This window comes from Sminthopsis crassicaudata, chromosome X (assembly GCF_048593235.1).
Source record: "Sminthopsis crassicaudata isolate SCR6 chromosome X, ASM4859323v1, whole genome shotgun sequence".
In the NCBI taxonomy this organism is placed as follows: domain Eukaryota; kingdom Metazoa; phylum Chordata; class Mammalia; order Dasyuromorphia; family Dasyuridae; genus Sminthopsis; species Sminthopsis crassicaudata.
The window spans coordinates 51,707,586-51,723,685 of NC_133623.1; the positions used below are offsets into that span (position 1 = coordinate 51,707,586).

At 40.5% G+C, this 16,100-nt stretch overlaps 1 protein-coding gene across 3 annotated transcripts in view; it reads left to right on the forward strand.

Moving 5' to 3' along the window:
• Window positions 1-16,100, forward strand: part of SMARCA1 (SNF2 related chromatin remodeling ATPase 1) — a 118,575-nt gene that overhangs the window by 36,796 nt on the left and 65,679 nt on the right. For all 3 annotated transcript variants that reach the window (XM_074277582.1, XM_074277581.1, XM_074277583.1), the window contains 3 exons: window positions 1,989-2,144; window positions 3,237-3,368; window positions 5,055-5,123. In XM_074277582.1, the coding sequence (XP_074133683.1) occupies window positions 1,989-2,144; window positions 3,237-3,368; window positions 5,055-5,123 (357 nt within the window). The remainder of the gene's footprint in view (window positions 1-1,988; window positions 2,145-3,236; window positions 3,369-5,054; window positions 5,124-16,100) is intronic.

Consider the following 16,100-nt stretch of genomic DNA (forward strand, 5'->3'; position numbering starts at 1 on the left):
GTAGTCTTACTGTATTAGACTGGCCCTTCTCCCCATAGTCCTTCACTGCCTCATGTTAATTTCTCAGGATTCCTTCTGACCTCTATCAGATCCGGCCTTCAGGGTATGGGAGCTTTGATTTTTTTCAGTCAATTTAACCCTGATTGTTGGCTTGCTTGGGATTGAAAACATTAGCTCACATCCCTTCATGTTCTCTAGTCTTGGGTTTAGCTAGCCCTATTCTGATTCTGGGCACAGGAAGGACTTTCCCTATTTACCCTTGATCTGTTCTTCTAATTTTTGGTCAAAACTGTTTTAAACATCTTTGCCATGAGATATATACTATATTATATATCACTTTCTCTTTCACCATTTTTTCTACCTTCCCTAGACATTATTCCATAATATTAACCTAAATAATCAGCCTTGTGATTATTTGAACTATTTTAGTGAGTTCTTCAACTCCCGTTCTATCTGGATCATTCATCTTGATCCCATCGAGTTAGCTTGGTTTTAGGTTCTTGATACCCCGTTCTTGCTTTTGTCATCCTGCCTTTTCATTGTTTGGATCCATGCCAACTTGCCAACTTTGTTCCTTTTTTTTCCTGCTAATTCTCCCTCTGCCCTTTTTCCCTCCCATCAGACATCAGTTTCCATTCACTGGTAGATATTAGCACTTGCATTTTTTTAAAAGAAGCTACCCGAATATAAATTTATATTTATAAAATGTAAAATTTACTCTTGTAGAGACCAGGGAGCATGTTTTCTCAGACTTTAGGTTCTAAAATGTTTGGAGTTACTAAAGTAGACAGAATTCTTTTTTAATTGTTGAGACTGACTTTTGTTAACTGAAAGTATTTGTATATTTGGCCTTTGGCTAAAAAACAAAACAAAACAAAACAAAAACAATCCAGCAAACCTAAAACAAGGAGAAAAATCTTACCCAAATCACTGAGCCTGTAAAAAGGCAGAACTGAAAGAATCTACTCAAGTCAGAAAATGGAGCAAGTCAAAGCTTCTGTCCAATCAGCAGTGGGATTGGAGCCATTAAAGGCCACTGTATTTCCAGTACCTTCTAAGGTAGGGAAAGGCAACCTTCAAACAAACATTCTCCTCCCTCTCCCTTCAAGGGAATTAGCAAACTGGCTATTCTCCTCTAGGAGAATAGTCTGTCTCCTTGGGGCCTGTTTTCCTGCCTTCTTTTTCTTCCCCTCCTTTTTTTGTATATCTTTAGTGGGTATTTAAAGCTTTGGGTCTCTTTTTTATTCTTTATCTTCTTATAGACCCTTTTAGACCCTTTCCCATATACTTCTGAATTATGATTATATTTTTATTGTACCAAAATAATCCACTGCAGCCATGACAACATTGAATTTAATAGTTCTCGTAGATATAAGGTAGCATCTTCAGGTTGTCTTGGTATGCGTTTCTCTGATTATTGGGAAGTTTGAGCATATTTTCACGAGATTACTAATAGTTTGTATTTATTCCTTCACAATTTATGTCCCTTGACAATTCACACTGGGGATTGTGTGTTATCAGTCTTACAGCTGGGCAATAGTTCCTTTGTAGATTCTGAATATTTTTTCTGGTATATTAAAAACAATTTTTAAACCAATCTGTTTTCTTTTAATTTTAAAGGTTTTTCATTAACTCCTCCCCAAAGCATTTTATATAATCAAGCTCCTTGATTTTTGTCTCTAATGTTTTCTTCTATTTATTTAATAAAACTTTCCTTTCCCTCTGTAGTTGAAACAAGTATATTTTCCCTTTTATTTGCCATTTTAAATGATTTTTAAAAATACTTAGGCAACTTGTCCAGTTAGGGTTCTTTCTGTTGTATAATATGAGGCTTCAAACCACCCCCCCGCCTTTTTTTTTGGGCCATAGTCTATTCAGTTTTCCCAGAAGCATCCTCTGGTGCTTGCTAAAAATACATGATTTGGAAAGAATTTACCAATAATCTTATATAATGACATTCTAATGTAAACAAATTTATTCTGTAACAGGCTGCTTTTATTCGTGATACAATAATACCAGGAGAGTGGGATGTATGTGTCACATCATTTGAAATGGTAATCAAAGAAAAGGTCTTGTTCAAAAAATTTAATTGGCGCTACTTAGTCATTGATGAAGCTCATAGAATTAAGAACGAAAAGTCCAAGGTAAGCTACTGATCAATCTCTTTATTGAAGTTTTTATAAAAACCGTTATTATTATTTGATTATGATAGGTCATAATAATGAATCTGTGTCTAAAGGTTGATTTGAATTGTGATATACTTTTGTTGGAAAATCAAATTTTTTAGGACTCATCCCTGAAGATTAGAGCACAGTTAAATGGGGTTTATAATGCAAAAGGTATTGGGAATGCAGTGAATATTTATTTCCCTTACATTTAAGTTAACACTAATATGCTGTAACACTTATATTTAATAAACTAATTTATAATTATGATTTCAAAGTAATTTTGCCTTTTATTGAGCTAGCATGTTATTTGATTTAAAAATCTTTTCTTGACCATTTGCAATTATGAAAGTAAAATTAGGATTATGAATCGTAATGAAATGTCTTGACAATCTTGCCATTTATTTCTGGCAGTAGTTGGGAAAACTGCTTTCATGTTAGGGTGAATAGTCTCTTTGGACAACTTGGATACTTTATTGGGAAGCAGAATTGCAGTAGAACCACTCATAGGCACCTGTGAGATTCATATTGCATACAGTGCCCATTATAAAGCAGTGTGGTGGTGCTTTGCTTGTTGCATTCCGAAAAGGGCAGGCAAATATTACAAAAATTGTTTATCAATGTGACCATTATCATTAGCAGTTAATTTGAAGCATTTTAATAATCTGGCTTTTCCCTTGAGCAGCAAAACTTAAATGCCATTTGATGATTAAGTTTCATGTTTCCTCTAGGTTTTAGGAGCTTAATACAGGGTGTTCATGGAATTGGACTTGGTTTTAGCCTCATAGTGCTCAGGATAGTTAGTCAGGTTTGTGGGTGAACGAGGTTGGTGGGCCATGAGGAGACCATGAGGGAAGATGCTGAACCTTGAGTCAAATCTGATCTCGGTAACCCTGAACTTGAAGACACTCCCTACTGGGCGTACCCTTTGTGGTCTGTAAGCACAGAGATGGGCATTTTGCTGTGCTCCAACTAGTACCTTCCTTGATGTTTTGTTCCATATAAAGCTTTTCGAGAAATCTCTCAGTACCCTGTTAAAGAGAACTGTTGATCTATCTGTTATTTTTCTAGCTTTCTGAGATTATTCGGGAGTTCAAGACCACAAACCGCTTGTTACTGACTGGGACACCATTGCAGAATAATCTGCATGAGCTCTGGGCACTACTCAATTTCTTGTTGCCTGATGTCTTCAATTCTTCAGAGGTACGTTGAAGCCATGTGCTTTTATTTTCTCATGTGGACAAATATCTGTTTATAAGTTGAATGATAGTTCTTTTTTTTTTATTACTTCCTAATTTTTTCATTAGCATTTTGTTTCCCAAAACATGCAGATATCGTTTTCAACATTCACCTCTGCAAAATCTTGTGTTCCAAATTTTTCTTCCTCTCTCTTTTTCTTCCCCCTCCCTAACACAGCAAGCAATAGGATATAGGTTAAACATGTGCAGTTCTTCTAAATATATTTCCATATTCATCGTGCTGCATGAGAAAAATCAGATCAAGAAGGAAAAAAAATTAGAAAGAAAAACAAACATCAAAAGGTGAAAATACTATGCTCCAATCCACATTCAGTCTCCATAATTCTCTCTCTGGATGCAGATGGCACTTTCTATCTCACATCTATTAGAGAATTGCCTTGAAAATCATCTCATTGTTGCAGAGAGCCACATTGGAGTGTATCACAGTTAGTGGATAACATTTCTTTTTTTTTTTTTTTTTTTGAGGCTGGGGTTAAGTGACTTGCCCAGGGTCACACAGCTAGGAAGTGTTAAGTGTCGGAGACCAGATCTGAACTCAGGTCTTCCTGAATTCAAGGCTGGTGCTCTATCCACTGCGCCACCTAGCTGCCCCAGATAACACGATTTCAAAAGAAATTGGGAGCCAGGGCTTATTAAAACAGAACTTGATTGAGTTTACAGTATTTTTAAGAATTTAAGTTCGTCACCATTTTAAGAACACACCTGGAAAGGCCTTTTTTCTTTCATCTTAGGGTTTCAAGGTTAGCCAGCGCCTAAATGTACATGACATGTGACTGCTCCTACTTATGTGATATTGCCCCAAGCTGGCCCAAGTCCCCTCCTGTGCCAACTTGCTCAGACATTTAACATAGGAAAATCACCACTGAGGTGTTTTGAGTAGTGTTTCAGCAAGCAGGCTAACACACTGTAGAATGGTTTTTAAAGGATTTCATATATCCATTTCTTGAAGCCATTAGGATCTGGTCCCTGATGGATTCATGATAATAACCTTTACTCTCTGCTAGAAACATAAATTGCTGCTCTAACGATCTGAACTTTTGTGTGGGGATTTGGATGGTTGATTCTGATTCTCCTCAGAGCCCAAATTACCTGCCTGTAGACAGTTACAAAGTTCTGCTGCCCATTGTCTCTTGTTTTTAACACACGCTTAATCCTTTGTTCACTTGTCTGTGTGAAAACTTTTTTTTTCTGCATCCTTAGATTGGAAGTTCCCCACTACCTGTTCATATAGTTAAATAATTGTTTAGGATCATCTTCAATTAGGAATTAAATTAGATTATGGAGGACTAGATTTTGTTAATTTTCTTGAGGGTTCCAACTGTTGATGTTCCTACTGACCTTTCCTGCCTGTGGTTCCTTTCCCTCTGTCTCTCTCTGGGTCAGCCTACTTAGCATTCATACTTACATGCTACCCATTCTCAAAGCTTTCTTTGACTTTCTTTTACCACCTCAGTTTCCCCGTAGCCTGTCTATCTTCTTCTGCATCTCCATCAACCATTTAGATGTCTCCTATGGCACCTATCATATTATTTCTTGTATTTGTAGTTACTATAAACTATCTCAATAAATATTAATTTAATTTCTTGGAAAGACAGATACTTAATTGCAAATTTTTTCCCTCCCACTATAGGATTTTGATTCCTGGTTTGATACTAAAAATTGTCTTGGCGATGAGAAACTTGTGGAAAGACTACATACTGTAAGTAATAATTACCGAGGTCATTGAGTGAATGGAGTTCCAGAGTTAACTCCAGCTTGGGGGCATAGAAGTGGGCAATCCTTAGCTTCAGCTGGTAGGCCTTTAGCTACCCATCATGACTAGTTATTTCCTGAAAGTGCCTTTAGGATTTATATTTCTGGGGTACAGAGATGGTATTAATGATAATAACAGGTTTTAGCTGGACACATGGTAAAAAAAAGTATGTAAAATTAGTAAAAAAAAAAAGTATTTAGTAAAAGTAGTAAAATAGTTTTTAAATGGATGTGGCTCTCTTTTTTTATTATAACTTTTTTTTTTGACAGTACATATTCCTGGGTAATTTTTTTACAACATTATCGATTGTACTCACTTCTGTTGAGACTTTTCCCTTCCCTTCCTTCAGCCCCTCCCTTAGATGGCAAGCAGTCTTATACATGTTAAACATGTTATAGTATATCTTAGATCCAATGGATGTGTACAGAACCGAACAGTTCTCTTGTTGCACAGGAAAAAAAATAGTATTTTTTTTTTTACTAGTAAAATAAATAGTATTTTTTTTTTCACTAGTAAAATAGTAAACAAGATTTAGTAATCTTTTACTAAAGATTACTTTAGTGAATCTAAAAGGAATTTAGTAAATTACTTAATAATTTAGTAAAAATTACTTTTTTACTAGTAAAAAAAGATTGATAACTTTTTCCTTTTCATAGAGCAGAATAAATCTTAACCTGAGCACAAAATCCACATATTGGTTCCCTCAAGTGTCTGACTGTCATGGATGCCTACTTAGGACACTCCAGTCTGTTCTGACCCGGCTGTCTCTCTTTCCCACTTTATTGTTTTCCTATCCATTCCATTTTGTACCATCAACTCCTGAGTGCCTAATCTAGTTCCCTAAATTGAGGACAAAGCTGACTTCAGAGCCAGGAAAACTCAGGTTTAAGCCCTCCCTCTGAGAGCTCCTGCTGTGTGCCTCTGGGCAAGTCACTTAAACTTGGAAAGGCCTAAGGCCACTCACTCTCCAACACCCAGTTGGCCAACTGACTTGCTTTGGTAGAAAAAGTTTCCTCAGTGACATCCCAGAGCCAGAACTTCTGTCTCTGTTCACTCTAAGATAATTATCATCGTCTCTATGTATGGAGCACATGAGGCCCCTTGAAGAACCCCCCCCCCCCGCCCCCCGGCAAGCTCAGGGTATTCTGTAGCTTGATATCCACTCAGAAACTCAGCTCATGAGCTCCCTACTGATCGATTTTCAGAATCACAGAATTTGAGACTTTTAAGGGACCGCCGTGGTTGTCCAGTCCCACCCTTACACAAATGGAATCCCCATTATAACATACCTGCCAAATTGATGGCTAGCTGTTGGGAGAAGACCCCGGGGAAGGTGACCCTATCATCTCTCAAGGCAGTCCATTCCTCTTTGTGTCAGCTTTGTTAGGAGGCCTTTCCTGATGTTAAACTTTGTAGTTTCTGCTTCTGGCTTTGTCCGCTGGGGCCCCCAGACAGGACAGATCTTCATCTTCTTTATAGGTCCTTCAGAACATTGAATGTAACTGGCATAAAGACCTAAATTTTCTCTTGTTCAGGCTAAACATGCCCAGCTCCTTATATGGAATGAATTCAAGGGCCCTCTTCACTGGGCACCCTTCTCTGCATGTGTTCCCCCGTAGCAATGTCCTTGTTGGACCGTGGTTCCCAGAACTGAACACAATACTCCAGATGAGCTCTGAGGAGGACAGTTATAAGGGGACTTTCAGTTCCTTAATCCTGGAAACTTGACCCTTCTAAATGTAGCCCATGGTTGCGTTAGCTCATTTGGCTTCTACATTATATTATTAACATAACAGATAGCTTGTAGTCCACTAAAACCCTCAGATCTTTTTCAAGACAATTGTTGCCTATCCATGCTTTCCCTGTGACATTGATTTTTTTGTTACTCAAGTGCAAGAATACAGATTTAAAAATTAAATTTCATCTTAATAGCTCACTCAAGTACTTTAGCCTAGGAAGGTCCTTTTGGATCCTGACTCTGCCATTCTGAGTGTTAAACATCCCTTCCAGTTCTGTGGTGTTTATAGATCTGTAGATCATGTCATCTGTGCCTTTATCCAAATTACTGATAAAAATGTTAAATGTCATAAGTCTAAGTACAGATAGATCCCCAGGGGTCCTTCTGCCATCTTGACATTGAGGCAGCCTTTAACTACCATTCTTCTCGTATGGCCAGCTAACCAATTCTGAATCCTGCTGATTGTATAAAGTGGCTAACTTCTTTCTCTCCCCATCTTCACAAGAGTAGCAGAAGATGTTACCCAAATCTCCGCTAAAAACTAGAGAGAAACCACATGCATCCTGTTCCCCACATCTATTAATTTGATAGGACTTTCTCTGAATTTTCTTTAATGTAGAAAACTCTCAGATGAGGAACTCCCTCTGGTGGTGAAGGTTGGCACTTTCTCTGCAATTTTTAGTTTCAATGGAATTGTATAAAGTACCAACTGGTAAAATGTTTGGTTTGCTGTGACATACCCAGCACACAATGGAGTCAAGATTTGAATTTCAAGGCTGGTTCCAACCACTGTACCATACTACCTTTAAAGTCATCCTGTCAACAGAGGAAATCTGGTTAGATTGTGTACTGGAAGCCTTGTACTGTCACATCTCTTCCCATTCTAAATGTTTGCTGACTATCTATCTCGTGACGGGTTTTATGTTAGAATTTCCCCAGATTTCTCTGTTAGGAAGAACAAGATTCAAAATGGAATTTTTCCTTGTTGGTTCTTCCACATTTGAAGGTGAAATAATTAAGACAACTAGTCCCCTATCACTATTTTTTACGCCTTTGTCAGGCTTGTGATCTACTTCCTAAACTGCTGACTTATTTTTTCATTTATTTCTAGATTGTCTGCAATACACTCCAATGATCAAATCACTTCCGTTTCTCTTTGCTTTGATCTTTACACAAATTGTCTCCTTTCTGCTTTTCTGCTCTGGTTTCTGGATTTCCTCACGTGTTTATACCTTCTTGGTGTGCCAATGTTATGAACCACTTTTTAAAATTCTATTTTATTTTCCAAATAGATGCAAAGATAGTTTTCAACATTCACCTTTGCAACACCTTGTGTTCCAAACTTTTTCCTGTCCAAGACAGAAAGCAATCTGCTGTAGATTAAACATGAGGCACCATTTCTTACTTTTGGACAGAGAGCCATAATCCAGTTATGGGTTTCATCCCTCTAAGTCTCAGTAATAACTGTGAGGTCAAATTTGTTCCATTGGGTTGTTGTTGCCTGAACTTTGGTCATTTGGATGTAGACATTTGAGGTTGCACATTTTCCTCCTAGTTTTATTTTTGGATTCTGTCTTCTGTGAATTTCTGAGTGTCTCAGTTGCTCGTCTGAAATCTTTTTTTGGATACTCTATAGCAGGGGTGTCAAACTCACATAGAAATGGATCCCTGAGGACCAGGTGGTGACTTAGAAAACCTCAAATTAACATTATCTATGTTGTATTGTATTTTTATTAAACTTTCCCTATTGGGTTCCAATGTGAGTATGACACTTGTCTATATTTAATCTAACTTGTGTTTGTGTGTGTGTATGTATGTGTGTGTATGTGTGTATGTGTGTGTGTGTGTGTGTGTGTGTGTGTGTGTGTATATATGGCAGTTTTTACTTTCCTTTCTCTTTTTAAATTTCAAGCTGATTTGATTGGAATTGCAAGATCCCTGGTAAAATACATTATTGTCAACCTCTGTTAGGTGTTCTCTATCTCTGGCCAGAATTTCTCAGTCTTATACTGTAAGCACTGCTCTCAAAATCCAGACCCTATTCTCAGACATCATCTTCTTGTCCAGCTGTTCACTGCCCAAACAAGTTTCTCTTTTTCTGCAACCCTGCCTTCAGTAGGCAACAGTAAACCACAACCTATTCTCTTCTGGACTTGATTTTCTCAGCCATAATGTTCAGTATTATTTTTGATGTTCCTTCAGGAAATGTCATTTATATCCAGGAAGATTGCTGGAATTGGGTAGTTATCCTCAATTTTATAAATCTTGGGAGGGAACCTTCCTGTTAAATCCTTGATAGATGCCCCAGGAAGATAACAGAGCCCTATTGTTGTTACTGAGTCAGCTGACAAATAGCTGTCTTAATACCCCTGAGCAAGGTGTCAGTAATTCATTTTTTTTTCTTCCTCTGCCCCCTGCTGGACCATGATCAGATTGCTCCTGTGATTCAGGCAGCTTTTTCCTACTCAGAGCATCTAGCTCTCCTCTTCAGGAAAGTCCTAGGTTTTTGGTTTTTTGTTTTTGTTTTTGGAGAAGGTAATTAAGGTTAAGTGACTTGCCTACAGTCATGCAGCTAGGAAGCATTAAGTGTCTGAAGCAGGATTTGAACTCATTTCCTCCTGAATGCACTGTACTATCTAGCTATTCCAAGGAAGGTCCTATTTTTAAGCCCTAATTGTACAGGTGCTCATTTCTTTCCCCTTCTCTTCTGTGTAATAATACCCCATAATTCTCAGTCATCTCAATCTTGACAACATCTCCCATATTCCACCTCAGATGGCCTTCCCATGGAAGCTTTACTTTTGTGTCCTTTAAGAGTCTTTCATCCTCCCTACAGCTGTGAATGGGGAGAGGTGCGAAGAAGATGAGACTCGTTGCCTTCTCTGTGAGAGAGACCAGCCTAAACTTGGAACCCAGGCTCTCTGCTGTAGCAGAAATACAACCATTGCACCCCATTGCATGTCATCCATGGCTTCATAATGGTCTAGACCTGTGGTTCTCAAACTTTCTAAATAGGGGGCCAGCTCACTGTCCCTCAGACTGTGGGAGGGCCGGACTATAGTAAAAACAAAAACTCACCCTCTGTCTCTGCCCCTCAGCCCATTTGCCATAACCCGGCGGCCGGATAAACATCCTTAGTGGGCCGCATCTGGCCCGCGGGCCACAGTTTGAGAACCCCTGGTCTAGATTTTCAGGCTTGTCTCTTTGAAGCACTGTGGACATTTATAGCTCAATCACAGGCACCTGATTAAAATTTCACAATCAATGATCACCTTTTACCAACTGGACTTCTCCATGCAAATTCCTGTCCTAACCCCTTCCTAGCTATTACTGCACCCCAGTTAGCCTTGCTCTGCTATTTTCAGCAATCCATGGTAACTTCTAATCCACTTTCAATTTGCTCATCCCTCCATAGATTCTCTTTTGCTTTTACCAGACACCCAGAAGCTACAGTTTGTTCAGTAACTAATTTTTTCTTCTTCCTCTGCCCCCTGCTGGACCATGATCAGATTGCTCCTGTGATTCAGGCAGCTTTTTCCCACTCAGAGTATCTAGTTCTCCTCTTAATGAGCTCATTTAACGAGCTAGCAAAATAAGCAAAGTTAACTGAGAACATTCTTACGCCCTCCCCCAAATACATTCTCAAGAGGAGGGACGACTGAACAGGACATACACATAGCTGAGATGCTTGTCCAAGGTCACACACAGAGGAAACATGGGAGGTCAGGACAACCCGACTCTGACCTCCCTGCTCTTGTATGTATGGCTCCCTCTCGTCTTCTGGGCACGTCATTGTGCTGCTTTTCTGGGACCGGGCTTGAGCGTCACACTGTGTTTGCTCACTGGCCGTTACTTCTGTCTTCCTTTTTACTCATTCTACTTGCCTTTTGGGCTTGATCATCTTCAGGACCAGCTGCCAACTTTTTCAGCTCCAGTCTCTAAGGTTAGAACTCTGAAACTTTTTTTTCCACTCATGATCCTTTTTTGGCAGGGAAATTTTTACATGCCCCTGTGCATATAAGTATACAAATCAAACACTTGCTGAAAATAAATCATAATTTGGGATTCCCCCTATATTCAGTTCTGAAACCCCATATAGGGTCTTAATTCACAGTTTGAGAAGCTGGGTCTTAGAGTACAGTGACAGAAAACTTCTTCCTAATTAGGGTAAGTTCAAGATTGTATAATCACAGCCAAAGATTATAGCCACCACACCCGGCTAACAAAACCCCCACTCCCGCAGGCCGGGTACCACCAGGCCAATATTGTCTCTCCCTTCAGTTCCCTTTTCTGATGTTGAATCTTAGCATCAGATAACTTTGTCTCAGATGACTATGTGACTTGAGTTGAGAAATTCCCCAATCCTCTCTGATTTGGTAAATAAATCTGAATTGAGGATAAGTAAAGGAAGCCATTTTTCTCTTCCTACTTGGCTCACAGTCCCTTATTAGGGCTTTATTTGTCAACTTCAGACTCTTCTGGTTTTGTTGATGTACTTGGGCCAAAAAAATTAGCCTTGTTTTCTTGCTAATAAATATTCAGCCCAAGCCAACACATAATATAAAAGTAACATAAATTGATTAGTAAGTCCCAGGTGATCTTTTCAACCATAGAGTCCAATTCATAGTCCAATTCACACATGTGGCCTTTACCCTAAAACTTCATACAGCTGTCAATAGGGTACGCAGGCAACAGAATTTCTAGCTTTCCTTTATAGTATGTGACAGCATCACCTATGTTAGACTAAGCTTCCCAATTCCTACACAGTACAAAGCATGATAACATCACAAGACGCTCAGTCATGAAGAGATGTATAGACCAGATACAGAAACCTGCAGCTTATGGGTAATGGCCACAGAGGATGCTCTTTGCACAAGTTCTCCTCTACCTCTTAACAATAGTAATAATAATAGCTAGCATTTATAGAGCACTTTAAGGCTGATAGAGCCATTTACAATCGTTATTTCATTTGATCTTCATTGCATTGTCGGAAAGAAGGTGCTGTTAGGATCCCCGTTTGATAAATGCGGAGACTGAGGCAGCCACAGGTTAAATGCCTTGCCCAGGCTTTCACACTCAAGTGCTACCTTCTACAGGAAGCCTCTTCTGATCCCGCTCCCTTCCTTGCTTTCCCTTTCAGTTACTATTACCCTATCCCAAATTAGTCAGAGACAGTTTTGTATTAGTTTTTCTAGGATACCTGGTCAATAATGCCTAACATTAGCAATCACAGCCTATTGCTCATCAAAACCTTAAATCCTATCCAGCCCGTGGTGACCCAGTCTGTGTTTGCACGTGAAGCACGTATTCCAATATGCTCCATTAATTAGCTACATGGGGAATGGCTTCTCCCTTTCCTTCCTTGAAGGCTTGGATATAAGCTCCGTCACGAGCCTAATAGGATTGATCCTTGTGTTTTTGTTGGGCCCAGGCTTCCTGTTAGCATCTTCACATCTGCTATTCTGCAGGCCCACACTGGCACTCCTGGTTCACTCTCGTCGCCTTTCAATTCAACTTTATTAGAGTAAAACGGGGCGTTCTCTGGCTTCCTGCCTGCCCCACTGTCTAAATAGGGACCCCCCTATAGCTGGCCGATTTGGTTGATTGCAATTATATTGCAGCAGATACCAACACCCGATTTCTTTATCCTCTCATCACCCTTAAGGACCCCAAGTTTGTCCCTTAGGGGGAACAAGGCCCCTTGTAGAAAAAATGGAATTAATCACAGCAGTGGAATGGGGTGTTAGAGCAAATGGTACCCAGTTCCTCTCATGGCACCAACAAGCAGTGAAGCCCAAGGATGTCTGGGGCAAAAGACAATCCTTGAGTTACTGAGAAGCAGATTTTCCTGTCCCAGCATGCTGATGGATGTCTCTCTTAAGATGTGTGAGACTTCTGTGTAATGTTTTCATGGCAATGGCGGGGGGGGGGAGTACCAGCAATGATCAGGATTTGCATAGGTCATTCTAGAAAAGAAAGAGAAGGACAATAAAGGCACCACCCCAGTGATGGCGGCAGGTGATGGACACCAATAGACCCAGTAGAGCTCTGGGAAGCTTCTCTAGCCCTTGGGGTGTGATGGGACAAGTTTGTCTCTGTATATGGCCGCCCTGCCAGGAGCCACTCTGACCATGAGAGAACCTTTGCAATTAAATTACCTACTTAGGATGAAGATATTTAAGTTAAGACATCAGTTATCAGTTAAGAGTCACGCCTTCCTCTCCTCGGGGATACTCAAGGCCTGAACGCTTCAGCCTCTCCCCAACAAATATGCTGAGGGCCCTTGAGATCTGAGCCTTGTGGAACTTTGGCGTCCTGCAGGATCTACATATGGCATTAAAATAACACTTTTGTAGGGCTGACTTCTTGGCTCTTTCTGGACCAGAAGCCACATATGGCTGTATGGGACAGGGGAGAGATTTGTCAAGAAGACTTGAGTTTCATTTCTGCCTTTGACATTCACTAGCTCTGTGACCTTCAACAAGTCACTTAGCCCTTCAGTCCATGAGTTTTCCTCTGTGAAGTGGGGATAATATAGTAGCACCTAGTTCGATCAAATGAGACGACATATAGAAAATATGTTACAAATCTTAAAACCTTATATCCATGCTACTTGCTAATTATTGCTAGCTGGGTGAACCTGGGCAAATCACTTCATTTTGTTAGTTTCAGTTTTCCCATCTGTAAAATGGGAGTTCTAATAGCTCCTACCTTTCAGTACTGTTGATCAAGTGAAATAATAATATAAATGCCAAAAACGATTCCTCCTCTTCTTCCTCCTTCTTTCATGGACCAGCAGTTTGCTTAGTCTTTAAAGTGCTTGCTAAGGGACAGCTTCCTATGGGTGTGTTGCTACCTTCTGCATCCTCAGCAGAAGCTTGCCACGGTCTTGACCCTGAGCAGCATACTATTGCTTGTTTCTGTAAGAGCCCTTCCGAGCTGAGGCCATGGAGAGGGGGTAGGCTTCTGTCCATCGATCTTGTAGCCCCAGATGTCCTTACACGCCTCTGGCTTCTCCATCTCCCGAGACTCCCAAGACCTGGTGCATGTCAAAATGTGGCTCTGATGCCAGTGTTGGCAGGTCGGGAGGATTTTGTGGCCCTGTGTTCCTGAAGGCACTGTGGCAGTCCCATACATATGGACTCTGTGGGGCTCCAAAGTTCCATAAGGCCCAGCATAATCCCCAGGGATGGATTGGAGCATTCAGGCCTTGAGTGTCCCTGAGGAGAGGAAGTCATGATTCTTAACTGTCAGGATTCTTGCCATACCCTATTGGGTAATTGGAAAGACTCTCTCATGGTCAGAGTGGCTCTGGCAAGGTGGCCACATACAGAGACAAACTTGTCCCATCATACCCCATTAGCTGGAGAAGCTTCCTAGAGCTTGGTTGGGTCTACTGGTGTCCATCACCTGCTACCACCAGGATGGTGCCCTTATTGTCCCCCCCCCCCCCTCTCTCTCTCTTTCTTTCTCTTTCTGAGTCTGGGGTTAAGTGACTTGCCCAGGGTCACACAGCTAGGAAGTGTTAAGTGTCTGAGACCACATTTGAACTCGGGTCCTCCTGAATTCAGGCCTGGTGCTCTATCCACTGTGCCACCTAGCTGCCCCCCCCTCTTTTCTAGAATGGTCTCCTCCAATCCTAATCACTGCTGGTATATTTCTCTTCCCCCACACCAGAATGCAATGCAGGGTGCTAGCTATTTAAAATTATTTTAAAGCTTTTTATTTTCAAAATCTATGCACAGATAATTTTTCAACATTGACCTTTGCCTAGCCTTGTGTTTCAGATTTTCCCCTCCTTCCCCCACCTCCTCCTCTAGATGGCAAGCAATCCAATATATGTTCTACATGTTAAAATATATGTTAAAGCCAATATGTAGAAACATATTTGTACAATTCTCTTGCCCAAGAGAAATCTGCTACTGGCTTTTATTGTGAATACATCACACAGAAGTCTCCCACATCTTAGAGATATCCATGAGCATGCTGGGACAGGACAATCTGCTTCCTACTAACTCAAGGATTGTCTCTTGCCCCAGACATCCTTGGGCTTCTCTGCTTGTTGGTGCCATGGGTGGAACTGGGGGCCATTTGCTCTAGCACCCCATTCCACTGCTGTGACTAATTTCATTGTTTCAACGAGAAGGCATTGTTCCCCCCAAGGGACAAAGTCTTCAGGAATCATTCCCTTACTTCTTGTCTTATGTGCCTTTTTGTTGCTTTCAACAATAGTTCTGGACACCAGTCACGTAACAACAATTGAGGCCATGAAGTTCAACACTCTCTGTAGCAACCCCAGCTTCTCAGTTCTGTTCACCCTTAGTAGCACTGTTAGCCAGTAGTATGGGTTCCATCCCTAGCTTTAACATCTGGAGGTGTGGGATTACTGTTGTCATGACAACAGGAGCTACCGACTGCGCCATGTGACACCTCTGTCCATTGTTCAGTAATCCCAGTAACTTCTTTCACATGGAAGGCCTCTCACGGTCTCCCTAATTCCTACTTATTGCCCACTGTTGTATTAATAAGAAGAATTATGGTTTATACCATGCTTTGAGACTTGTAAAACACTTTTAAAATATCATCCCGATTGTTCCCCAACATTCCCATCCTTCTTTGTCTCTGTGGCCTGGCTAGATTTTTCCCTTTTGTCCCCAGTCATATATATGCTCATTGACTTAAAGCAGGTCTTTGTAAACTTTTTCCATTTGTGACCCTTTTTATCTGACAAGTTTTTACATGGCCTTGGGTATTTTGGTATATAAGATAGCCATACAAATCAAACATTTACTGATAATAAATCATATCATGATCCCCAAATTCAGTTACGGGTCCCCATAAGGGGGTGCAAACCATAATTTGAGAAGCTTTGACTTAGAGCAATAAGGATCTTAGAGGCCATTTAGTTTAACTCCCTCATTTGTGGGAATTGGAAACTGGGTCTCAGGGAGGGGAAGGTATTATCCCAGGTCACACAGGCAGGAAATGATGAGATTTGACCCCCTGTCAGCTCTTGTTGAGCAGTACCACTCTACCTCTTGTAGTCCAGTAGAATGTCTACAAGAAAGGCCTCAAAGCTGCAGACCTCAATTTGGGTTACTTCCCCTGAAAGAGCTCCAACGTTTCAACACCTTGAAGCTGTGATTTGAAGTGGATTTTCTTTTGTGTGTTTCCTTTTGTTTCCT